This window comes from Rutilus rutilus (assembly GCF_951802725.1).
Source record: "Rutilus rutilus genome assembly, chromosome: 5".
Classification (NCBI taxonomy): domain Eukaryota; kingdom Metazoa; phylum Chordata; class Actinopteri; order Cypriniformes; family Leuciscidae; genus Rutilus; species Rutilus rutilus.
The window spans coordinates 13,187,758-13,214,863 of record NC_140213.1 but is presented as its reverse complement, the minus strand read 5'-3'; the positions used below and the strand labels follow the sequence as shown (position 1 = coordinate 13,214,863).

Here is a 27,106-nt window from a genome sequence, read left to right as displayed (position 1 = left end):
CATTAGCGTCCTAGGACACAGTGCATGTTCCTGTTCGAAAGGGAATGTGTCGTGTTACAAATGTAACCTTGGTTCCCTGAGAAGGGGAATGAGAATGAGACACTGCGTCTCATTGCCATGCTTCTGGGCTGCTTGCATGGTCCCTTCAGATGAAGAAGTGGATGACGATCTCTAGGCTCCCTTTTTATACCTCACTGTTGCACAGTGGATTCAGTGTTTCGTTACCTTTCTCAGGGAACCAAGGTTACATTTGTAATCCAAGACGGTTTCCATGAAAACATTTTCTTAGCACTTTGTAGCCTACCAAGTGATGCAAGTGAAGCATTGGACAACAAAACATATCTTAAAAAAAAAAAAAAAAAAAACGGTTGTGCTTTAAAATGTAAAGTCAGGTAAATGAATTAGAATTTTTGTAATAGCTACAAAAATTAAAGTGGGATCCCCAAAAAATGATACATAGGGCAAGAACAATAAATAATCGAATTGCATATTGATCAAGGTCTGACAACCCTTGGTCAACCACCCATGATTTTACTATAGTAAAAGTAGTAGCCATGTTTTTTTTTGTTTTTTTTGTGTGTTCTTTGCGACTTGATTAACATTTTTATAACCACGGTTTTACTACAAAAAACTTTGTTAAACTATGGTGAGTGTAGCAAAACCATGGTTAATTTGTGGTTACCGTGTTTTAACTGTAATAAGCATGTTTTCTATTATTTGTTGTAAAACCATGTGTAATTTGTGTACGTTTTATTGCAAACATTTTTTTACTGTTATTTTAATAAATAAATAATTAATTAACTTGATGTGATTTATACTTGGTTTTAATAACCAGTATATTACATAGTGTAAAAATACAAAATAGAATTGTATTTGGTCTCTCTTTTTTATGTAATGTTTATTTAACCAGGAAAATGTGACAACATTAACTGTAGCAGGGACATGAATTTACATTTGATACATTTAAAAAAAAACTTTGAAGACTTGCCTCCTCATTTTGAAACACCACCGCATACCACGTTCATTTTAAAGGGAAATTTCCAAATATCTGTTATTTATTTGTTATAATGCTGTTGTTTTATGTATTCTGTCTTAATCACTTTGTTAATAAAAGTTTAATACTATGCTCGAGTTTTTTATTTTACTATTTTATTGTTGTTGTGTTTTCATTAAAAATAACAATGAACCAAAAAATAAGCATTCGAAGGTGAAAATCCATAGGTCTTTCATTTACTTGTTACAAAGCGGGTATCTAATCTCATCCGTCTTATTCGCTTTGTTAATAACGAATAGGCTAATGTTAATTTAAAAAAATAATGTTCAAAGAGTGGAGGAAGAATAAGCGCTACAGATACTGAATGTCATTAGCAAATATCTTTTCTTGATAAATGTGCAGGTGTAATGGATAACACTGGTGTTGTCACAATTATCATCGGCACATCCCTATTCTTAATGTTGGCTACATGTTATAGGTTGATTGTATTTCATAATAACGCTTAAGGCTTCTTAACATAGCCTATACTATTACACTGGGTTGGAGAGTCAAGAAGGATGTGTTAATTTACTGTAGATTACAACATGTCCTTAGTTGGTGACCTAGTGTAATTATAATACAGCACAAAATACATACACATAAACACACGTAATATGTATGCCTATAGCCAAAACAGACACGAGTTTGTTTCAACTTTATTTTTATTACCACCCATATTTTTTCCCTGGAATCCATGCCAGGAGTAACCCACAGCACCCCTACTTCCCGCGGTACTAACTAATTGACAGTATGCTGTGTTGCATACAGAGTTTATATTTAAATCTTTGGAATTTGGAATTTGAACCTTTTAATTTCTTTTCCTCTAGAATAGATCACTTTACAGTGTGATGAAAATAAACGTTTCTTAAAGAGTGTTGTATATCACTCTGTTAGCACCCTTATATCTATGTTGTATAGGCTACTGTAATAGACATCGTCCAGTAAAATGAGGTTTTTGTAAGAAAAATGTTGTGAGCAAATGTAGAATATTAATATTAATATTCAATCAACACAAATTGCAGTAAGATACTACAATTATAGGCTCTCTGATGAAATATGTATCTAACATGATGGAATTTAGATGTATTTACACATTTTATGCAGCTCAAAGGTGAGTGCATTTACATAGCAATTTAAATTGCATACTAAGAGACTATTAAATGCAACAGTGAAAAATATGAAGTTACATGTAACAATACTTTCAATATGAAAGACCGCCAGTAGGTGGCGGCAAGTCAGCCATAAGCCGATTACATAATTATATCATGAAAATACGATACATTAACTGAGTTGCATTGGTCTCAGTTTCTTTAAATTTGGTGGAATTACTGTCGGCCCATCATTATTTCTGACTCGCAGTGTTATTTGATTGTTTTGTTGTTGTTGTTGTTATTTTCAAACACAAACTCACTTATATTAAACAAAGAAATATTTATTTACTAACAAAAGTTAGGCTATCTTGCTCCTTTTCTTCCGCTATCGTCCAGTCAATCTCGCTGTCTCACTCTCACGGCTATGATTACAGTTACAGTAAAAAAAAATTTACCATCATCGGTACCCACCACCATCAGCAGTTTTGCTTTACAATATTTGCAATGACCACACCTTGTCCAAAACTGAGCGTATTGTCTAAAAGAAGAGTTATTATGACTGCTGCGTATTTACACTTGACTGATCATCCCAGTAGGAGTTCAGTGAAAAAATCGGCAGCTGGCAGCAGGAAGCAGCTGCCGTTGACAGCCGGAAGCCCTGCCATATTAGGAGGGACCTGCCATTTCGTGGCAGCCAATCAGTATCGTCCAACGTAGTAGCAACCAATCACATGTAACTGGAAGTCAAGCGACAGCAGCCAATGGTCAATGGTGGCGCCGGTGTGGTGAACAAATGAGTCCTACTGAAGAGATGAGTCCGAGCTTAGGACCCAAGCAATCCGATTGGTTCAAAGCACGTTTTATGGGTAATCGCTTTAGTGCCTGGTTACAAATCATACAAAATCACTTTATTATAGAAGACGTTTGTACTACGTTATACCGAGTCATTAATGTATTTTAACTTATATGTTTCATATACTAGTTTTTAACCAAAGCTATAGATTGTGAAATTAAACATTTCTCGTTGTTAGTGTGTTTTTAAAAAATAAATAAACACCATATTTGATCTTCAAACAACTACATTCTCTATTGAGAAACTCTTAAAACTACATTTCATGACACAATAACAGTAGTATTTTTCAATTTCGCGGTCTTCCTCCTCTGTTATTGACGCAACTTGAGATTTTAAATATTAGCTATAGAATATATACAATATACAATTTAATTTAATCTTATCTTACCTTGCATATAGCAGTGGGATTTAGCATTCTACATAAAGCTACCACATAATAACACTAAAATAGCTCACGTTAGCTACAAGTTGTCACGAGAACAGATTTAGATCAGGCATACTACTGGCATACTAATGGGGTCCTAAGCTCGGACTCATCTCTTCAATAGGACTCATTTGTTCACCACACCAGCGATAACCCAGGGGGCCAATGTTTCAGAAAACACTGAAGCTTCCCCGGGCGCCACCATTAATTAGCAGACCATCACCTGCTGTTAGCATTCCATTGACTCCCATTCATTTTGGCGTCACTTTGACAGCGAATAACTTTACATCTGAGGCGTTTAAAGACTCCATTTGTCCATTATTTATTTCTAAAGAAACACGAAAATGTATAAACGGCTCCATTACCTTGTATCTTACACTATGGCCCAATATAGAAGCAGTTTTTGTAAAAATAGGCTTACAATTGCGTCATAACCAAGCGACTCTGTCGCACAGTAGAGAAATTACCGTATGGACAGGAAGAGAAGCTCGCAGGCAATCGGTGGGACGTGGAGGCAAAATTATTAATCAGAATACTTAGCAAAAGTTGCTCCTGCTCCTAGCTCATGGACACCTCCTACTCACGCTCTCCGTCTCTGCAAGTTTCGGAAGGGAATGATTCAGATTTCTCTTGGCACAGCTACTAGAAGACAGACGGGTTGCTCACGTCACATCTACGTCGTCAAGCTCAGTTTGAGTCTGCGCAGTACGCTCAGCCATCAGGAAGTGAGTGCTTCTAATTGACTTCACTTTCTCCGTTGAATCCAATGGGGTCGCTGTGTCCATTTCTTTTACTGTCTATGGGTGCAGCTCGGAAACAAGGGCATATTTAATGAGCATCATTACTCAACGCTAATCACATCGGGTTATCTGATATAGGCGGGCCAGAGACGAGCTAAACAGATGACAACAGCGCTGTGACATCGAAGTCATTAGTAAACATTGCAAGATGGCTATGGATGAACACCAGTTGTTTGAAACGGCTTTGGCCGCTACAATGAACGAGTTAGACTTGGCTTTTTATCTAAAACCTATGGTTATCACAATCTAAATGTATGCTATGTATGACCAATGGTAATTTTAATAAAAGCCGAGTCTAACTCAAACTGTCATAATATTTAAATGTTACCCTATAAACCTTTTACAGATAGGCCTACCGTTTTTGTTCAATTCAGCCTATACCTCTGCATCCCAACTCAAGCTACTGCTACTGTCAGCCCAAGCTACTGTCAAATGTGCTTTTTTATCTTAAGAGACAAAACATGTAATATTAATATTGCTGAGTGCACTGCAAACTGTGCCAAAGATAAGTGCCATCAAAGTGAGGCAATACAAACCCTTTCATGATTCGAAACAGTATCACCCGTTAGAACATGCAGAAACTAAGAAATGGATTTTTCTATTAAGATATTTATTTTGTTAAGGAAAAAAGACTGAAAAAGTATAAAGAATCCATTTTTTTTTAAATGTACTACCTTAGATTTGTGAAATGTTCACCTGTTTGGCCATATGGCCCAGCCATAGAGCATGAAAACCTTTTATTCTATTGAGGGAAACCAAGAGAAAAGATTGCCAAAACACTACAAATTTACATTGTAATTTATTATTTTATCTTAAGAAAAAAAAAAAAAGAACACAGAACCCTGACTGTCCAAGTGAATGATGCTATGAACATTTTGAAAGTGATGTTAACTAAGTTCTGAGTAGGGGTTTACATGACTTCAAATGACCACACTTGACCAAAACAGCATTTTATTAGCAAACACAGAGAATTGAGGTGTGTGAGCAGAAGCAGAAGACACAGTATTACTATTCAAAAGTGAAACAATGATTAACAACATGACACAGTGATACAATAGCAAAACATTAAAGACAGGTATTGCATAGGTTAAAACAAACAGAATGTAATTTGTGAAAAGTTCATTTCAGGTTTTTCTTCCACAAGGATCAAGTTACCTTTAAACAATACAACAGTACAACAAGAACTTAAAATAGAAAGCTTATTCCTTCGATTTGCCTCCAAACTGTCACAAATCCCTACTTTGAAAGAGTGACTAAAGAAGAATGACTCCAGGCAGTAATAAAGAAAACATTACAAAGAATGGATGTTTGGATTTGAAACAAAACAGGATGTTCATTTGTGCAAGTCTTTCACTCAATATACATATACATATGCATTCAGAAAGTATTCAGATCAAGATAAAAAGGATAAAACAAAGCTGAAATATCAGGTGCATCCCATTTCTCTGGATCATTTTTGAGATTATTTATTTTAGTTTAAGTCGGCAACATGACAAAATGTGAAAAAATAAGGGTTCTGAATCCTTTCTGAATACACTGTATAACTTTTCGGGCAGATCATGCTCTATTCATACTTTGCAAAAGCTTCAGCGATACAATCATTTGTCATTCAGTAATAAACTTCTCAAAGGTGCAGCTGAAGACCCAAAAAAAATCTTTAAGAAAAGTGCTTCAATTTTGACTCATGACTCAAAATGTTTAAATAGGGCACTAATGAAATATGGTGTTTTGGTGACATCATTTTCTATGTTCAACCCACTGTAGCAGAGTACAAGAGGATCAGGAAGTCATTGAATCTGCCCTGTCTTATATCTCAGCTTCAGTGGCAGTAGTTCACAAGCCTAAACCTACAGGTAATAGGAACATTCTTTGATATAACTGTTTTAATGTGCTTTCACCATTGAAATCTATTGCAATTGAAATCTAAACCAAATTACAGGCATGGCTTGAAATACTTACTGATCCTATACCCATGTTAAATAACTAAAAAAATAACACTTGGCTCAGCCAAGACATACTAGCTTACACAATGTGAGGTATATTAAACACTTTCTACCGTTTCAGCATGGAAGCTGATACTGGGCTTTATAAATGTTAATTATCCCTGAAAATACCTATACTCATTTGGTTTTGTTCCAAAAAAATATTTCTTCAATATGTTCAAGAAATGTAATGATCTGATTAAAAAGAGAATAAATCATATCACAGGAAGACCAAGCTGATTAGATTAAATATAACAATGTCAAAGACAACAACAACAACAAATAATAATGCAAGGATGAATCTTTCAGATTAAGACCAATAATGTGCTTTAAAAGGGATAGTCCATGCCAAAAATAAATAAATAAATAAAAATACAGTTTTGTTAATGTTCGTATGGCAGTACGCTGGAAGTGATGGTTTATAGTTTTAAAAAGTTTAAACTATAAGTATTTTTTAAGCTAATTTTTATTTTTGGGTGGACTATCCCTTTCAGAGATAGGTTAGTTTCATGCTGACTTTAATAGTACGATACAAAATTAATAGCCTGTTTGTTTCCTAAGGATGGAAAAATTGTGTGTTTAGGTTAACTGCTGCACATGGTTTCTACAGCAAGTCACTTGGCTTTGTAAACTTATCATCTAAAAGGTTTGATTTATTATGTCAGAATTTTCCTCAGATGCAGCCTAACCTTTACCCTTAGCTGCAATGTATTGTGAAACCAGCACAGTGATGCTGAAGCAACATGATTTCACTTGAACTGAAGAATAACAGGCACTGGGGATTATGTAATTATTACACAATATCCTATTACATGCATTGAAGCTAAAAGCAAACTGGGTTCATTTAAATGGTCCTGCTCTTTTTAAGGAATGCAGACCGGGGTTTTGTCTCTATGACCATCCATGTACAAACAAACATGCTAAACAATCAGTTTTACACTGATGGAAATATGCCTAATGTTACATTCGTCACTTGGTAGTTAGCTATCTGACCAGCCGCGGCTCGTCTGTAAGGGAAGGGGTAAAAATATAGACCTGAATCGTAAAATTGTTCAGATTTTTTTAGATATTTTTCTCATTTTCAAGACTATTTTTTGTCGTAATGTGAGCAGGATATATTAAACTGTATTAATTTGAATGATTTTGCCTAATTGATTAATTAATTATAAAAAATAAAGTTGATACTAAGCGAGCCAGCGGGTGCCCGAGTCTTCCCCAGCTCTACAGCGCCCCACAATTTACCCAATGTAAATCTGTGTTGAAAAATGGAACTACAGCGCGCTCTAATTGAGAGCCATTGAGGCATTTCCTGCCCCGCTTATTTTCACGTTAGCTTACCTAAACCTCGCTCCAGACCGAGACAATATTAGTCAGCTATGTGTATATTAGTCTAGTCTGCATCAGGTCAGTAACTAGTTGGCATGCCTGTTATATATAGAGTAGCGTATTACATTAAAGAAAGGACGTGTGAATAGCCTAGTTGTGTTTGTTTTATGTTTGAGAATAGACATGGCTTTATTGTCCTCACTGGAATTCCTCTACAACTTGTGTTACAACATTCGGAGGCAATGAATACTAAAATAGCGTTCTATGCGTGTGTCGTGTGCACTTAAAGCCTGTCAATCAACATTAGAGCGCCCCCCTCAGGCTGTAGAACGCAACTAATGTTCTGCGTCTGTTCAGCGATTACAATATAGGCTATACAGTAGGGCTGCACGATTTGGGGAAAATGTCATATTGCGATAATTGAGGTCAATATTGCGATTACGATTGCGATATGCGATATAATAAACAAATGGTTTCGTGAGTCAACTTGCTTGGTTCTAAAGGAAAATAAATGCACACACAGATTAGTGATAATCTGCCTAAAGAAAAAAGTTCTTTAGTCAAGAGCAGTGAGTGTTTTTCTCTGTCCCCTTTGTTCTTTGATTAACTTTAGCGACAGATTTTTTTTTTTTTTTTGCATTTTAACAAAAACAAAACATAATTTACATACAAGAGTACATATAACCATACATGTCAGGGGTAAGAAAAAAATATATATAATAACTTTAGCGACAGATATAATTAGTGGCTGTGTACTGTCCCTTTAAGACCAGCCGCTGTCAGAGACGCGGATCTCACACGCCTCATTCTTTCACGAGTCATCACAACTCTTCATGTTCATCATAAGACTACTCTTATGTTATGAAGACACTCGACAAAAAGACATTTTGGCATAATTGTGTGTGTTATTGTTCGTTCAAGCTCGAAAGAGAACTGTATTCTGTCATGCTGTTTTGTGCGCACGCACGATATTAGCGCGAGTCTTTCTGTCTGTCACAGTCAGGACATTCACAGGCAGCGCGTTCATTTTGGCATACATGTGTGTTCGTTCTACCGCGAAAGAGAACTTGATACTGGCGCGCATCTATCTGTGTGTGTGTACGTGTCAGGAGGACATTCACAGGCAGCTCGTTATGTCTTATTGCGCATGAATGGTTTAAAAGCATTTGCATTAATAAGTGCGTTAACAGCGCTAATTTGTTTTAATATAAAATCGCAGCATTTTGCGTCATATAATCGCGTAGGCTTGACATCGCGATTGCGATTGCGATACGATTAATCGTGCAGCACTACTATACAGCTTACAATTATTTAAAAAAAAATTATCATAAACTGTTGCTAAAACCCAGAATCTGCCCTACCTAAATTTACGGTTGCGGCTACTGATATTGAATTTCCCTTTCTCTACCTGACATCAATTAAACCACGACAAAAAGCACAGACCAACAACGAACAATGGTGTTCAGTTTACGACAAAAAAGCACAGACAAATAAAAAACAATGGTGTTCAGTTTACGAATATGTGGTATGCTACATACGTTTTTCGTGGAAGGTCAACCTCAATGCAACGTTATACTGCTGGAGAGATTACTATGGTGAAGGCTTGGCTCATGATTATTACTTTGCCAATTCGCCAATGGAAGGCTCGTCACATAGCCTAATTTAATATTCTCGAGCCAAGCAACGTCATGGCGGAACGGCTGAATCGCGTAACGTTACTAAATAAAATGGATCCAACCGTTTTCCCATTCCCTCGGAGGCGAAATTTTAAACCTGTGGCGTCTTACTCTGTAATTACTTCCATTGTTGTTGTCCCAAAATTCACCTCCTCCGACACAGTACCTGATGGCAAACTGCAGTGTTCCCCCAAACTCCAGAAAGGACGGGGTGATGATTTTGAAGCTAAACTTGTCCGTGTGTCCGTCACAAGAACGGGGGACGTAATACGCCAGAATATCCACACATGTCGTCCAGTTATTTAAGGTGTACCTCACATAGACATTTTTCTCGAAAGCCAAATTAAGAACTCGCACGATCCCCGAGATGCTGACCTCATCAGCCTGAACAGACTCCAGTAAAACATTCACTGCAAGAACTCTGTCCAGAAAGTCCGGCAGGGATCCTGGATTGGTGAAGAGCAGCTCCATAAACACGGACTGGCTTGATGTGTTGGACTTGTCGAAGTTATTCAAGTGGAGAGCTCTGGCTTTTTTGAATCTGTCAATAATGCGGTCTGGAACCTCTGGCATATCCGTGTCATCGAAGTGTTTGATAGAAATCAGGTCCAGTCCCAGAGCGTCAGCGAATCGTACCTTTTTTTGACAGCTTGGGCTCCGGTTTCGTGCGATCTCTAATTTGGCTCTTTCAGCCGGTGTGGGGAGAGACTTGCACCTGCGGCGCAGCGTCGGGCTTAGTGGGGGCTTCAGGAATGACTCTCTTCCTCTCGGCTTTTTATTCACAACGCTGATTTCTAATGGTTCACAGTCTCCATTTATATCCTCCTCTCCCTCCATGTCTTCTTCTCCGTCCTCCAGCGTCTGCTCTGATGGTGCCAAGCTTCCGAACAGCCCAGCCATACAACTGTAGTTTCTGGGGATACAGTTCTTGGGAGGCAGCATTACCACAGCATCGGTTTCCATAAAATAGTCTGCAAAATCCTTTGAAAATGTTTCAGCTGAGGTCTGATGTTAAGTATCCTTCTGCATTATAGGCTACTGAAAGAGTGGAAGCTACGACCGTTGATGGTACTGTCTGCGGATACCTGAACCAATCTTAGTGGATGCTGCTGCCTGCTGCCTGCTGAAGCCTACTATGGCAAAGCTTAGGTTATGAATATTAAGTAGGTCAAATGACGTTTCTTGTTAACCTTCGTCAATCTTGAGGTCAAGAAACGTACCTAATATTCATAAGCCAAATAAGCTTTGTTAATTCGCCAGCTGACTAGCACTCATTACCAACGCTGACCTTTCAGCCAATTGTGCTAAGCGAAGAAGGGCTCGTTTCTAATTAATATTCATGAGCCCCATCGTCACCACAGTTGAATTCTCTGCCTGTCTGACACACCCCCTCAGAAACACACAGTCCGTGCGTTCGATCACGTCTCACAGTAGATACAACGCACTTCTGAGTAAAATAGACTTTTGTTTTAAAAAACGCTTGGGAAACCTTTTCATTTATAAGCCTGCATATCTGCTCTCCGGCATTCATTCTGTAAAGCTAAAAGAGACATGCGAATGTTTTTTTTTTTTACAACAATACAATAATCTAAACATTCTAAATGCCTCAAGTGGAAAGCTCATATTACAAAATAATTTACCAAAACTTTAACACAATTGTATAAGCAATAATTAATTTCATTTTTACATAATTTGTTTTTAACATAAGGCTCCTTCAAGTGCCGACATGCTTTTTTGTATTTTTTCCACTACGTCATCCTCTCCAACGGTTGTCATGATAACAGGACTCCAAACATCCGTTCACATAGTTACTTAACACAAAATACCATTTTATGCATTTAAACTTTTTTCTTTCTTTTTTTAGTGTCCACTAACAGTACTAAATGTAAGATTTTAGATTTGTAAAAACAACGTAAGTTGGCTGATTAAGTTATTTAGACTAAGTTACTTGTTGCATGTTTTATTTGAATGACGCATGTAACGTTACGCATGCATTTGCTGTGTTTCAGTATTTCCGTAGTTCATTATGGTAGCCTAAATCATTAGGAGAGGTAAGTTACCTCAAGGCTCAAATTATCTTTACAGAAATTGTTGTCGTTGTTGTGTCTTAGACTGTGGTTGAAGCTGTCCGGAATGAACATCACCGAAGCCTGTGCATCAGACGAAACTGATGCTGAGAAACATGCGACTATTGACCGGGCAAAAGGGAACACAGAGTCTTCGTGCAGACAGTATGTCAATGAGTTGTTGGATCTCAGTGAAGAGGATTATTGCAGGGAGCACAACATGCATTTGTTTCAGAGCCGCACTGGCTGGGAAGACGCTGTGAGTCTAATTAACTCGACAAAAGAATTACATTTATTCTGAGTGCTTTCCCCTGATCTGTCTTTTTACATTGCTGTAACGTTATATTATTTAGGTAACGTTAGTTACCTATACTCGCTGTACCATTTTGTATCGGCTATATTTTGTCAGTAATTGTTTACCATATGGGAATTAATTATATAATTCAACTTATTATTACATCTCATATATGATGACAATAATAAACTAAATATTTATTTCGAAAATATGACCAAATTACATGTGTACTACTACTAGTACATTTAGAACAACACACTGACTAGGAGAGTGTGTTGTTCTAAATGTTACTATGTAATTTGGACACATTTTCTGTATAACAAATTATTTTATTATTGTCAATCATCAATTGTGTGTTGTGTATCATCTTTACACAACCAAGTTAAGCTGGGTTGCTACAAATTTCTGTGTAAAGATAAGACAGGAGGAAAAAAAAATTGGCAAATGGTTTGCATTCCCACGAGAAACTTTCCCGTCCATTCGCAAAATGTTTACGTTCCCCTGAGAAACTTTAAGTTTAATCGCAAAGAACACAAAAGTTTTGCGAGCAACTGCAAACGTTTTTCCGAGCGAATACAAAGGTTTTGCGAGCGAATGCAAAGTTTATCAGGAGAAGCAAACATTTTGCGAGCGAACGCAAAGTTTCTCGGGGAACATAACATATTCACGAGAGAACGCAAAAGCACTATAACTTATATTTTTCCTCCCATCTCATATTTTTTACCTTTGGGGCTCCGCAGTTGCGAGATTATATCTCACAATTCTTAAGTCAGAATTGTGGAAAAAAACTGCAAGATAAACTCGCAATTCTGAGAAAAAAGTACGAATTTCATGTTTTTATCTCACAATTCTTTATAACACACAATTGCAAATTTATATCTTACTATTCTGACATAACTAGAAAAAGTCAGAATTGCAAGATGTAAATTCACAATTGTGAGGAAAAAAAGTCATAATTGTGAGGTTCTCTCCGTCCAGCATTGAACAGTCACTGAAAATGCATACTTTGTGTAAAGTATTTGTAAACTTTTTGTGGTATGCATTTCAGATGCAGCTTCATTAGTGTTGCCACATTTTAAATATTGCATCTGTTAATAATTTCAGAGTTACAAACTGCATTTTTTTTTTTTTTTTTTTACAGGTTGAAGGTTGGGGGAGATTGCCCCCTTTTGCTGTATTACTTCAACTGCAAAGGAAGGGGAAAAACAAGCAAGACATCATAGACTCTCACTGTCTCCTGTGTGCAGACCTTAAACTTTCTGATCTGCCCGTTTATTACCCTGCTGGAAATGCTCTGAAAACTGCACCAGCCCTTCAGGATCTTGCAAAGGAAACTCAAAATACCGTTCGTCCCCCAACCTCCTCAGATGAACTATACTCTTTCAGCCTATCTCTGCAAAATATGTCAGGGCCATTAATCAACAAATTGCTTTCCGGAGATGAACAGTGTAAACAAAACAAATTACCATCAGTCTGCCATTACCATACCGAACCATGTCAAATGCTGAAGGAAAAGAGAGTTGCTTATAGCATCAGAAGCGTTAGTGTGTTGCCACCTGTCCGAGAGTTCAGAAACCAAAGGAGCAACAGTGTTTTTAAAAGAGCACAGTCAACAGACTGGCACCAAGCAGAAGTCACCAAGGCCATGATTCCCGGGGCCACCGATGCCGTCACCGCTGGTGCCACAGGGAACGTCGTTGAGGTCCTCACAAACTTTATCCCAGGAGAGAACAGCTACAGGTTTAAGGGATCTCCCAACACAAAACATTGTCTATCCCAGGACAGCACTCAAATGCTACCAACTTTTAACATCACTTTTCAAAATAAGTATGAATTACCTTCCAGCACTGTGGGCCGAAACCTCAGGCAGGAAGAACTGACAAGGCCTTCCACCAGAAACAACACCAGTTATAGATTGTATTCTGGCCACAAAACAAGAGATCTGAAAAGACCTGAAGCTCATCGACTAATGCTGGTTGGAACTAGAGTTTGCATGCCTGTGTGAATATTACTAATGGAGTACAGGTAAACAGGTGGTGTAATTCCTTTTTTATAAACAGCATAAGACTGTACTATATGTGTGCTAAATGAAGATGTTATGCAACATAAAGAGATTTTCAAGTATGCTTGTTCTTTCTTTCTTTCTTTCTTTGAGACTGCAGGATACTTTTACTCAGAAACATGCCAACAAAAATGATCTGATTAACAGCTTAATACAGGTGTGCAAACTAGTGAAGTCTCTTCTGTCCTTATACAGCTTGAATAGTACTTTATATCCTGTGCCATTTGTATGTAGCTTTGAATAATAAGATATAAGATTCCATGACAACTGGGAAATTTGTCCTATAAATCTGTGACCAGCTGTATGTGCCAAAATTACTTGACTTACAACAGAATCATTTGTTGACACAAATATTTGCTCTTGACAATAATAGAGAATAGAAGAAAATAATAATTCACATTATGGTATTAGAGTAATATAAACAACAGCATTATGCTTGATTTGATTAATTTGATCAAATATTCTCTGCAGTTTATTTTTGCGGTTTCATGTGCATCAGCATAGCCTAAACAACAGAACATAGCCATAAAGTACAAATGACCAGCCTTCAAAGAACAAAAATAATCATTATATCATTATTAATATACATAATTATAAATAATGTCTTATACCAAGTTAAGTTAGAAACATGTTGATAATGACAAAACACAAAAAGCAACACAAAAGTTATTCTTGGCACAAAAGAAATGCATGCACTCTACAGAGAAACACGAGCTTAGCTGACTCTCTCAAGTTTTCTATAGGAAGTTTTTACTATGACATCATTGCCTAAACAAAATTAACACATATTCATTTGCAGTATTTATTCCGAGATCTAAATAACATTTTAATGAATGTAGTGGTTGAATATGAGAGTCTCTAATGTTTGGCATGAAAATACTAAAGCTCTTTTGCAGTTACAATGTTGAGAAGCAGCCAATGTAACGTCATAAGGGAAACAGACACTGCGTCACATTCTACTTGTGGAATTTCCACATATATACATTAAGTACATTAAGTGTGTGTGTGTGTGTGTGTGTGCGCATACACACACGCACGCACGCACACACACATACACTGAAAATAAAGCTATGGTTGGCTTTCAGTGTAGTAAGGCCAAGGAGTAGTGAATGAGCTAGTGATTTTACACCACACTTAGAGATGAAACATTCAAAATAACCAAAACCAAATAAATATACACATTAAATGTTCTTACGAAATGAAGAAAACAAAAACTCAAACAAAGGACAGCAATTTTGACAACAAAGTTAAGCAGCACTGTGAATTCAGTATCTCCATCAAAAGCATATTAACACTTAAATTAAGGCATCAACAAAAAGGTTTATACAGCAAGTTTAAACTGGTATTTGAAATCATTAGAACATTTCCCATCAAAATTGATGCATGCTTTTAACGAAATATTAAAGGTTTTGTTTTACTGTAAACTTTTGCGATTTGCTTATTTGAATCTACTCACAGTACAGAATGCCAATCACAGTAAACAAGAGCAATGTCCCAGCTCCTCTTTTTAAGGAAATGTGACATCTGAAACATGCATAATATGCAAATTCATCTGATTTAGGATGTAAAGATTAAAATTAATATGCCATAACAGTCAGCAAGAAATATTTACATGAATTATGTCATGAATCAAGACCCAAATTTACTCACAGTGACTAGTAGATGGGTCTAGAGCATTGCACAAATAAATGTAACATAAGTTGTTATACATCACAAAGCAAACAAACAGCCCAAGGTTTAGAAGAAGAAAAAAAAACGTATAAAGACAATAAGACTCAAAGTCATCTAAACATCAGACTTACGAGACAAGACATTTTACATGTGAAGGAAGTTTATAATTTCTGATTTCTTGACTTGTTTTACACACACACACACACACACACACACACACACACACACACACACACACACACACACACACACACACACACACACACACACACACACACACACACACACACACACACAAACATCAGTACCAACTTACTACACATCCCCACGAGATGCTCTGACCTGATCTACTGCAACAAACAAAATACTTTTAGGACTACCAATATATTTTGAACACTGATAATGAGGTAATAAAGTGCTGCAAAGGTATACTCATACATCCTTAGATTTGGGCAGATATGCAATACCTTATTGAATTATGTCTAAGATTCTACAAGTATTCATACAAATATTATCTGACAGACTGAGTTCTAGATGATTTTAAGGGACTGTTTTTAAGTTCTGCCACCCTTGCTGAGGGAGATACTAGGAATGACTCCATTATGTAAACTAAACCAATCAAATCACATTTTGGCTTTCTCATTGTGTCGAAACAATGAGATGAGCTCCTCGCACGTTTGGGTTTCCACCGAGCTAAAGTGAGACTCCATGTTCCAGGCCAAGTCTGCTGAAAGAAAGTCATCGACTGCTGTCTGGGTCTCATTGCTAGTGTGGAAGAGGTGGCCAAGGCTGTGAAAGGAACTGGAGATGGTCTGAGTTTCAGCACTGCTGAGCCTCACCTGTCCATCATGGGAGCAAGGCAGAGAAAGCGGAGCAGGCCTGATCTCAGTCTGTGTTTCTGTGTCCGAGGACTCCGTGCTCATGCTGAAACTAGACTGTCTGAGGATACTCCCAAGGGGCATGTGCCCACTCGTTTCTAGCAGGAAGTTGAGGTCTGTCTGGGTCTGGGTGTCAAACATCTCCAGCTCCAGGTCATTTGGTTGCACCCTTGTTCCAACGTCACTGTTGTGCCCATTACCAAGGTTGTCAAAGAGCAGGAAGTCAGTCTGTGTCTCAATGTCCAGGAGTTCCAAAGTTGTCTCTGTGTTCAGACTGTTCAAGCCACTTTCTTCTGTCTGAGTCTGAATGTGTGTTGCATTAAGGAACTCCTCAAAGTCAAAGTCAATACCAGTGTGATGCGGTTCATGCGCAGCTAAACCTGAACCACAGCTCGAAGCTGCCCCAGTTATGCTGTCAGATAGTATATTCTCAAGGTCACGAAAGAGTATCATGGTCTGAGTCTGGTTGTCTGCAACTGTGTTTTGGTGCAAAATGTCAGTCTGGGCCCCAAAACACATGGATGCAGCAGCCTTGTCCTCAAAAAGCCCTGCTCCAGTGCTGGTTAGATGATCTTCTAAACCACTGGTTCTAAAAGTCGCATCAGCCGTTGCAGTCTGAGTGGAGACACTGAGTGTATCAGTATCAAAAAGATTTGTGCACATCGCTTGGTCCATCTGGCTTTCATGCATTGGAGCTACAGAACAGCTTGTCTGTGTTTCTCGGGTCACATTAAAGGACGAGAAACTGAAAACATCTGTCTGTGCCCCAATGGAAAAAGTGGCTTTGAGCCGTGAGGGTAGTGTCTGGGTTTGCACACTAATAGGCAGCTGAATCTGAGCGCTTACACTGATGTCTGTCTGAGAGCAAGAGGATACTGAGGCCTCACAGCAGGGGGAAACAGTCACTGGTCCAGCATCCATCCCTTTGTTGAGGTATGAGATGTCAGTTTGAATGTTTGTTGAAGTGCTTTTGTTGTTTGGATATCCCAAAGAGACTTGACTCTCAAGATTGACCTGTACTCCTGTGCTAAAAGTTTCTGGACCCGATGTAGGTACAGGAAAGGTCTCTTTGAAAGTCTTGTTGTTCAGATCAGGCACAACTGTGCCGACCGACGGTGACAAAATATGCACAGTGTTAACGGACCCTTGTGCATCCACAGACAAGACCAACAACCTCAAGGCACTACTCTCTGCAGAGGGGAGGAGAACAGGCAGGTGGGTGAACTGCATAACAGGAACGTTGACTATGGCCAATTTGGGCTTCGGGAGAAGGAGCTTCTGGATGTTTCCAGGTTGGTTAGAGTTGTGTTGTGCTCTGTCTGGGGCTTCAGAGACTAGTATGGTTGAAAATGCTCCTTCAGTGAGCTTTTTCTTAGAGTCTGGAATTTCGTTTATATGTTCATCAGGCATACCATTTGCTGCACTGTTTGACAATCTTTCCATCTTCCTCTTTTTCACTGGTGGATACCTAGAAGACAAACACTCTGAGCATTTTAATAAGACACACTATGATTAACAACCTTAAACTAGGACATACGATATTAATAAAAGATAATGTCCTAGGTGAGGTCAGACATGATATCTACTAGAAAGAAGATTAATATCATGATTTAAGCAAGCCACGGGGGAAATCATACCATCTTTTTCATGTTTTCCCCATTACAAAATATACCAGCACTACTAAAACACAGTTTTAATTCTTAGCCAGATAAACGGAGTACCTGTGCTCCTTGGGAACCTCGTGGCCTGTTCTGTAGACATGAGACAGCAGTGCTGCTCTACTGGCATAAGGACAACCACAAGTACAGCTGTATGTCCTCCCACAATCCTCAGCATGTCTCCGCAGGTCCCACTCAGTGCTGTAGCCATTACTGCACTTCAAACACTTGTGCTTCTTTTCTGCATGCATCTTCATGAAGTGCTATGCCATTAGTAAGATTAGAAAACATGTTAGTTAGCAGTTGTTTTCCTAGCAGGACATAAAATATGTATCAAGTTATAGCAGTGGTTCCCACATTTTTTGGCGTACCCCCTGAGGCACTTCACATCCTTCTGCGTACCCGCTCTTCCACTTAGACTTCAGTCCCACCTTTACCATTAAGGGACAATATTTCCCTCCTTAAAATAATTTTAAGGTGCATTTTTTACCCTTATAAATGCAAAGCCAGGTGATACTAGTAGTATGGTGGTATAAAGGTAGTATGAATGCAATTACAAAGTCATAAATAATGTTATAATAATGAAATATAATGGTCCTCTTCCCACATTATTCCTATTCTACACAGAATCCATTGGCTACCTGTTTGCTTTCGTATTCAATACAAGATACTCCTTAACACATTTAAAGCCCTTCATGGTCTTACCCTAGCCACGCTGCTTGTGTGGATGCAGTCAGTTTGGGCTGCAAAAGATTATTTAATTTGATTGGATGTCATGTATTTGATCTTTTACGGCACTACCATTTTCCTGTTTTTACATTAGAGGTGGCATTTTGCCTGTTAGAAATGCATGTTCGGATTTAATTGTATTAACTGGTGGGGCAGAATAAATGAATGGCAAAACTCATCATTTTGTTTGTGTAACCTCTCTGTCATCTCACACACCCCATTTTGAGAACCACTGAGTTATAGGAAAGTATAAAAATGAAACGGTGTCAGTTTACTGAAAGTAAGGCTGGGAGATACACTATCATATCGAGATCGAAAATAAAATGTATGTTGTTAATGATATGCATAACCCTACTAGTCTATCACACACCAGAAATAATTGCACAAACAGCCAGTCAGTCTGCAGGGAGCCGGCAAAGGAAACAAGAATGAAAGAGAAGCCGAACTTGCGTTACCATCAAAGGTGAGGAAATTGTTGAAAAAGAGGTACCATAACATCAACTATATGGAAGTGGTTTGGGTTTCTTAAAACCAATGAAGTGCAGATTAAGGGCCAGTTAACACAGAATAAGTTATTATTATTAGGGAAGCAATGAAAAGAAAATTCTGGGCCAAAACCCCAAATTGCGGATGGATTTGGCTGGAAACCGAAAATAAATAAAAATAAATCACAAAAATAAAAATGTATCACAATTATTTAATAATCAGCGCTCAAATAGTTCAAATTGAGTTGTACAAACATTTTAATTGCGCATACAGCGTTTTTTATATCACTTTTGTATTGGTTGTACCTTTTTGCTGCAACCACTAATTGGCAGAAAAAGCAAGTTTCAGTTAAAAGTTTACGTTACGTTATTCTATTATAGTTAACATGTATTCTAAAACTGAATAAATGAGTCATTGTCGAGATATTTAAACTGGCAGCATTATCACATTATATACTGAATTTGTGATAAATATCAATATCGATCAATATGGAAAAAAAATCTTATTGTGAATCTTATCTTGTGGTCTTATTTTTGACATATCTCCCAGCCCTAACTTAAGGAACAGTGAGGAAAAAATAATAGAATGAAACATACAACAATGGCAAGTACCTGTTTAACAAGCGAAAACTGAGAAAAGGGCCTGTGTGGTCCTCTTGGGCAGCCTTCTATTGGGCAACAGTAGAGCTTTTGTGAATCCTTAATGTCCTTTCTTACTGTAGGGTTGACCAGACCCTCCTGAAATCAAAAGAAACAGTGAGAAATGACTTTAAAAGATGACAAAGAAACAACAAGGATATTGCTTCTTGTGTCAGTGGCAAAAAAAGTCTCGGTTACATATGTAACCTTGGTTCCCTACTGTCATAGGTGTCAACGTCATACTGTCAGTGCTGCACTAGTTGCTGACGCTATGGAAATATGAGATACACATGTCGAAAAGCCATTGCATTCACCCTGAAGAGAATAATCTACACAATGTAGGCCACCAAACACAATGAAATCCAAAGCATGGAGAGAAAGAAAAAAAGAAAAGGCACAAACAGATAAACAGTCTTCCTGAAGAAGAAAAATCCAAGTTGTGTTGCCGCAAGCATGTTATCTTTGAGGCATCAGTGAGGCGATACCTTGGTGGATGGTGTTAGCAACTGTATATATGAGATTGTTTCTGTAGATCCTGTAAATAGAAGAATAGAACAGAAAAAAACTAATAATAATAAAAATAGCCCATTATTTCTCGCACTATAAAAGCTAACCTTGCGGGAATGGTTTAAATTATGCGCAATCCCCACATTCCCGCAACGAAAGTCAAGCCCTGAAATGGCAGTGGGAGCGGGATGTGTAACTCTAGCATGTCGCATATGTCATATAAATTTACGCAAGGCCAAACAGCGTTATCCATGTTGTTGCGATTGCATCGCTAGAGTAAGCTAATAGTGAAACTGATAGCGTTTTTCATTTAATTACAATATGAGGACTGACGGTAGGCTATAAAAATCAGCGTTTCTGTGTAGGCGATGACAACCATCTTGACAGCAGCAATCAAAGCATCGCTAATTACAATAGACCTTAATTTGAGATAGTAAATTTGTTCCTAATCAAAGGGAACACTCAACCACAGAACAGCTGGGTGAGTTTTGTATTGGCTTATTGGATACAGTAAATGAAGACTGTCAACTTCTTTTCAATACTATTTCATCACCCAAAACACTCCCACTCTCTGCTGTATAACCAAATATTTCAAAACCAACAACCAAGCCACATAAACAATGCCATTGGCACTAGTCTACATTGCAGACATGTCTCATAATGCACATGAATTTTCACCTTTTTGCACAATCTTGAAAAAAGTACTATTGTTGAAATTCTCAGATCAAGCAAACTTCAACGCACCCTATCCACTACCTGCTAACGTTAGCCGAGCAAGCACACTTCGCAGTTCCTCCGGAAATGCATTCTAGTTTAGCACTATTCATTAATTTATTTGTCCAATTTTCGTAACAGCAGCATAATAAACAAATGAGCCGCGTTTCGTTTGTCAAATGCTGTTTCGGTTTTCAGCATATTTTTATTCCAAATGTTCAGCAGATATGAGTTAGCCTATTGAACATTTAATTTATTCAGCCTATTGTTTAATTGCAGTTGCGAAGGTTTTATAGTGTAATATGACTTATTTATCATGCATAATGCACACAGTCCTGGCTCCGCACATCGGATGACTGTGTTTCATTTACATGTTGAATTAGGCTACCCTGCGATTATGAAATGTATTTTTAATTGTGATAGTTCTGTTACATATGGAGGACGAAAGCTGTAAAAGCCATAAATAAATAAATAAATAAATAGGCAAATTAACGAATACATAAATAAGTCCACAAAAAATATCTACATAAATAAATAAATAATTGTTTTGTTTTACAAATAAATACATAATTATCTAAATCCACATACTCCTAACTAAATACATATAGAAATAATTAAATGTGTGAGGAGATAAATAATTAAATAAATAAAACAAATTTTGGGGGAAACAAAATATGTTAAAGGAAATGCTATACTTAAAGTTGTCCTCATAAGTTCTGGAAAGAAGTAGCCTGGCTTATTTTCTCTGCTTACAACAAACTTTTTATTTTTGAAATAAAGAATGTACTGTTTTTGATTTGCGACTCCAGAGATGGACGACAGATTAAAACTTCTAACTCTATGTGGCCAGTTTCATCTCCATAAATGTAAAGTCACTGATTCTAAGCCCAATTTTAGGCTTTTCTGTGTTGATTTAAAGTTATTATGACTCTCTTTGTTAATCAGCTAACAAGAAAGACACTAAAACTGCTTAGTGGTTTCATTATGTTACCTCCTGATTTCCTGAAGATGACAAAAAAATGTTTTTGTTGTTTCATGTTAGTTATTAATATTTATTTTTAATCATGTATTGTATGTTTAATTTCTATTGCTTTAAATGTTTTATGAATATTTTTTTTAGTAGGCTATCTCTTGTACTAAAATGTACTTTATTGCCTTGCTCTACCTCGAGTTCCTTATCCTATTTTTTGTGTGTGTGATACATGTGTCCCCTGTGATCTTTGTTCAATTTAAAAAAAACAATAATAATACTAATAATAAATTAATTGGCAGACGTTCATTGAGACGAGTGCATGTTGCAAAGTCATATAAAATAGCTGATCGGAACGCCATAATTCAATGCATTGTCGGTTGATAGGTGTTTAACATCCTCAGGATAGCGTTAACAGTGTGGTTTCTCTTAATATTATGACACATGCAGTCAAGCAAAATCATTTCTGAAATACTTCTTATCTGGGGTTTGTAACTATAATTTTAGTTTAGTAAAAGTAGAGTTCAAAGTAAACTGTCATGGCTTAAGTTTCATTAGTTAACTACATTAATTAGGCTAGCATGAACTTACAATGTACTGCACTTATACAGCATTCATTAATCTTTGTTCATTTTAATTTCAACATTTACTAATAGCCTACATTATTAAAATCTTGTTAACATTAGCTAATGCACTGTGAACTAACATGAACAAACAATGAATTACTGTATTTTTTATTAACTAACGTTAACAAAGATGAACAAATACAGTAACAAATGTATTGCTTAAGGTTAGTTCATGTTAGTTAATTCGTTAGCCTATTATATATCTAAATGTGTCTATCTTCAGAGCACACTTTCATATTCACTATCCTACAGAGTTTAGCTCCAATCCTGATCGAAATCACCTGCTGTATCTTTCGAGTTATCCTGAAGACTCGGGTGTATTTGATTTGATTAGGGTTAGACTAAACTCTACAGGAAAAAGTAGATGTCCAGGGCCAGAGTTGCCCAGCCCTGATCTAAACATTGCACAGACAGACCTAACAGCATGATGACAGATAAAATGTAAATACATCAAAATATGTAAGAGAATAATAAAGTTGCATTAATCCTGTCTTCTGCTCTCCTAAACTAAAACATTTAAGTTAACTTACTGGTGCACAACCCTTCTCCTAATAGTAACGTAACAGTTCAGTAGGCCTAATTCAAATACTATTAATTTGAGTTCACGCACGAAAGACAATTACAATAAACAGACTCAGGTGAAAAGACATAAAAACTTCAAATTGCAGACGTATCATGGTGTTGTACCTTGACTCTGTGGGACTTGACCAGATGCATGTTGAGTGCTGGAGTGTTAGGCAGAATCTTCCCGCATCCTTCCACCGTACAGAGGATGTTGGTCCGCACTTCTTTGGTGAGTTCTGTTATGGAGGGTTTGATAATCTCTCTGTCTTGTAAAGGCAGCTTCTCGCTGCATTTTTGTCTTTTGTGACGGCTATCATTATTGACTGTTGAAGCAGCCATGATTCAACGCTCTACAACAAGACACATTCACTTCCAGGACATGTCGCATAGCAACCAACTCACCACAGATAGTCCCCGCACATTCACTTCCGGATGACGCACACGCCCACATGCAGCTCTAGTTTAATGTAACGCTGGGTGTACATTAACTGTACTTTCTCTAAATTAAGAAACTGTTTAAAAAAACAAACGCTCTGCGACTGCATTTCCGGGTCCCTTTTGCACCCAGCAAAGAACTGTGACGTCGTTTGTTGGGTAAAACATCATGAGACCAGCTGCTCTAATCTATTAAAACGAGAAGGGTCTGGCTGCAGACTTGTGAACCTCACAAGTGAACCCAGTAACCTCTGGGCTGGGATCCGTGTTTTTAAAAGAAGTCTCTTCTGCTCATCAAAGCTGAATTTATTCGATTTAAACACACACACACACACACACACACACACACACACACACACACACACACACACACACACACACACACACACACACACACAAAAAACATTCATATTGTGAAATATTATTACAATTTAAAACAGCTGTATATGTATATATATATATATATATATATATAGTAGAACAGGGCGTAGGAGCAATTTTGAACCTGAGGGGGAGGGGGAGGGGGAGGGGGACAGTAAATGGTAGGGGGGTTTGGGGGAAATTCCCCAAATTTTTGATTTATGTATTTTTTATAGGCTATATAAAGCACTTAAATGCTCATTTCTAATGACTTTTGGGAACAGACTGTACTACTTAGTTTGGTTGTTAGAGGGTATATGCAGTGACAGACTGGGTAGATTATAAAAACAGAGAGAAGCAATCTAATATAACTACAAGCAGGGGTTAAATTGTGATTTATTATGTGGGGGGGCTCTCCCTAGGGGGGACCGGGGGTATGCCCCCCCGGGAATTTTTTTGTGAAAAATAAACCATTAAATGGCATTTTCTGGAGTTTTGTGCAAAGAAATGGAGAAATTGAGTCTTACATGGTATGTGAAAAACTGCAAGGTTAAGAGCATAGCCTATACTTTGCATTGTTGTAGTATCAACAGGTATTAGGACATTTAGCATTTACATTACTGTTAATCAGCAGTGGTGGAATGTAACGAAGTACAAATAGCCTACTTCGTTACTTTACTGAAGTAGGCTACATTTTTCACGTAGTTGTATCTTTACCTATCTGTAGGCTACTTTACTTAAGTAGAATCAATAGTGCATAGGCCTACTTTTGACTTTTACTTCGTTACATTTTACAGCAATTATTATACTTTCTACTCCACTACATTTCTACAACGTTTCGTTACATTTTCTGATCAGTTTTTCCCCTGCCAAAACAGGGATTGAAAAAAATCTCCTGTTTTCGGTGCTGATGCGGTGACGCGTTCATGTAACATAGCCTAAAGGGCCTTACACACCGGGACGAATATCGGCGCGCGTTATTCGCCAGCGTTTTTCAACGCGTTTTTTGTGTTCACACCCAAGCGATTTTCGCTGACGATGAGCCGAGTGAACATGCAAATTCATTCCCTGACATTAGATGGCGCGATTGTCAAACGTTCGTGGGAAAAAGTTACAAGCCTATGTACATGAAAGACAATTAAGTAAAATGAAACTCACCATCAAGGCCCATTTGCTCTGCAATACCACTCCATAACAGTTCTCTATTATCAAGATTTTTGTAGTCGCGTTTGACATATAGTTCTTTATGTTCCGACACCAACGAGGCCAGCAGCTCTACATTCATCTTGCCTTGCATCTTCCTCGTCTTATTTCTTCCCAGCAGTGTAGACGCTATCTTCTTCGCCTGTATGTGTGCTCGGCAAGACCGTTTTGTGTTTGAGCGCCCCCAAGTTGTGTTTTACTGTAACTTCAGAAGCTCCAGACACGTGAGCAAAAGCGCCAATCTCATTGGTCGGATAGTTTTTGACGCGGCGCGTCAAACCAAAAAAACGAACCCGAGGCGTTTTTTTAAAAATGACGCTTTTACGCGTGGCGTTTTTTTAAAAATGACGCTTTTACGCGTGGCGTTTTTCGCGTCGGTGTGCACACTCACATTGGCGCCCTTTGTTTAGTCACGAGGCGTTAAACGTCGGCGAATATCGCGCGCGAAATTCGTCCCGGTGTGAACAGGCCTTAAGGGTGGCGCTGCCAATAAAGCACCTAAAAGCTGTCACAAAGAACCGGCAAAAGTAATGATTATGAATATGTAAAATATAGCAAGGAGACATTTTAATTGTTTATTAATAAACAAGTGTTTTCTGTGTCAGTGCCCTGCATAGATGAAGTTGACGATGCTGACTCGCGATCTTCGCAGTAGTGAACGCGCCAGAGAGAAATGCACATTTCATACGGATTACACAAGCAGCAGTCTATTTCCTTTTGTTTTGAATTGTTCTGTTTAAAAGAAGACATTTCAAGCTTTCTATAGATCTATTTCTCAGGTCTGTGAGGCAAGTAGGCTACCTTATACGCTGAGTTTCGGTTCATTTGTGAGACGAGCTCCAGTTCACGCGCCGGTGCCTCCGTCAGGCATGTGATTGGCTAAGGACAAAAAAGCAGGAAAATATACTGAGACCTCCCCCCCACACGCCGATCAAACTGGTGGCAGATCTATATGGATAGTAAAGCAGGACCCATAACAACTTATTTGAACAAAAAAATACATTTTAATTTATTTTACAGCTAGATGTGCAACATGCAACTTTTTTTGTACAGTATGACAAATGACAACTTATTTGCTGGATGTGTCGCAGTGGAAATCAAAGCCAAGAGTCTAATCCACTGCGCCATCAACACCATTCTATAATAATAGTAGTAATAATAATTATAACAACAATGACAATAACTTATTTGAATTAAAAAAATATATATCTTTTTACCAACCCTATACTGCTAAATGTGCAACATCCAACTTTTTATGACACGACAACAACTTATTTGAATATAAAAAATATATATATATCTTTTTACCTTTTTTTTAAACCAAACTTAAACTGCTTAATGTGCAACATCCAACTTATTATGTCATGAGTATGACACATAACAACTTATTTGGTGGATGTGTAACAGTGGGAATCAAAAGCAAGTGTCTTGTCCACTGCTCCATCACCACCTCTCTCTTTATATAGCCTACACTACACTAAACAGAAATAACATACAATTAAATTATGCTTCTTTTAAATGTATTGTGCAGGCTAGGTATACAAAAATATAAGCTTTTAATAATCTTTCAGTGCGCAAAACCATAAAAATATGAAACGCTTCAAAACGTATGCGCATCGCGGGTGCAGAATAATGTGCTCAAAACAACATGGAGTCACAGTGTTCAGCGCTGCGCTGCACAAGTGCACATTTAAAAGTTCACGGCACAAAGCGAAGAAATGTCGAGCTCACTAATCCTAGTGTCTATCTGTCCAACAGTTTATTGATCATTTGTTCCTTCAGTTTTAAATTCCAGTTATTGTGCGTGTCATAGTCCTTGTGATGTGTGATCTAACAGGCACACGGTAGCGAGTCGTTTAAGAACAGCAACAAACTCCAACAAAATAAAGTCATTTTATGCATATCCACAGCCTTTTCTCTATAGATCAAGCATTATAATGTGAATATCATATTGGAGAGAGTTTTATGCTGCTGTAACCAGAAGAGGCGCGCGCGCTGTTTGAATACTGAATGGAGAATGATTGACAGCCGCAGAGGAGGGAAAACGAGTTTTCATAAA

The 27,106-nt window shown here is 37.7% G+C and overlaps 3 protein-coding genes across 4 annotated transcripts; 1 reads left to right on the top strand and 2 right to left on the bottom strand.

Moving 5' to 3' along the window:
- Positions 1-8,831: 8,831 nt before the first annotated feature.
- Positions 8,832-10,148, bottom strand: LOC311290397 (protein phosphatase 1 regulatory subunit 3E; the record flags this gene model as incomplete). The annotated part of the gene is made up of 1 exon (XM_084408851.1): positions 8,832-10,148. The coding sequence occupies one exon, from the start codon at positions 10,146-10,148 to the stop codon at positions 9,228-9,230; it is 921 nt and encodes a 306-aa protein (XP_084264977.1). The 3' UTR covers positions 8,832-9,227.
- cUnh16orf46 (chromosome Un C16orf46 homolog) lies at positions 9,227-13,672 on the top strand. Of its 2 annotated transcripts, none has more exons than XM_084408849.1 (3): positions 9,227-10,348; positions 11,297-11,510; positions 12,688-13,672. In XM_084408849.1, exons 1-3 carry the CDS (start codon positions 10,338-10,340, stop codon positions 13,549-13,551), a joined length of 1,089 nt encoding a protein of 362 aa, XP_084264975.1. In that variant the 5' UTR covers positions 9,227-10,337; the 3' UTR covers positions 13,552-13,672. The 2 variants fall into 2 exon arrangements, with proteins under 2 accessions (XP_084264975.1, XP_084264976.1); XM_084408850.1 differs by lacking the exon at positions 9,227-10,348 and adding an exon at positions 10,953-11,097.
- A 1,851-nt stretch (positions 13,673-15,523) lies between these two features.
- Positions 15,524-23,446, bottom strand: atmin (ATM interactor). The gene is made up of 4 exons (XM_084409472.1): positions 23,173-23,446; positions 19,642-19,767; positions 17,879-18,078; positions 15,524-17,625 (listed from the first exon to the last, which is right to left on the bottom strand). Exons 1-4 carry the CDS (start codon positions 23,386-23,388, stop codon positions 15,903-15,905), a joined length of 2,265 nt encoding a protein of 754 aa, XP_084265598.1. The 5' UTR covers positions 23,389-23,446; the 3' UTR covers positions 15,524-15,902.
- Between the last annotated feature and the right edge of the window lie 3,660 nt (positions 23,447-27,106).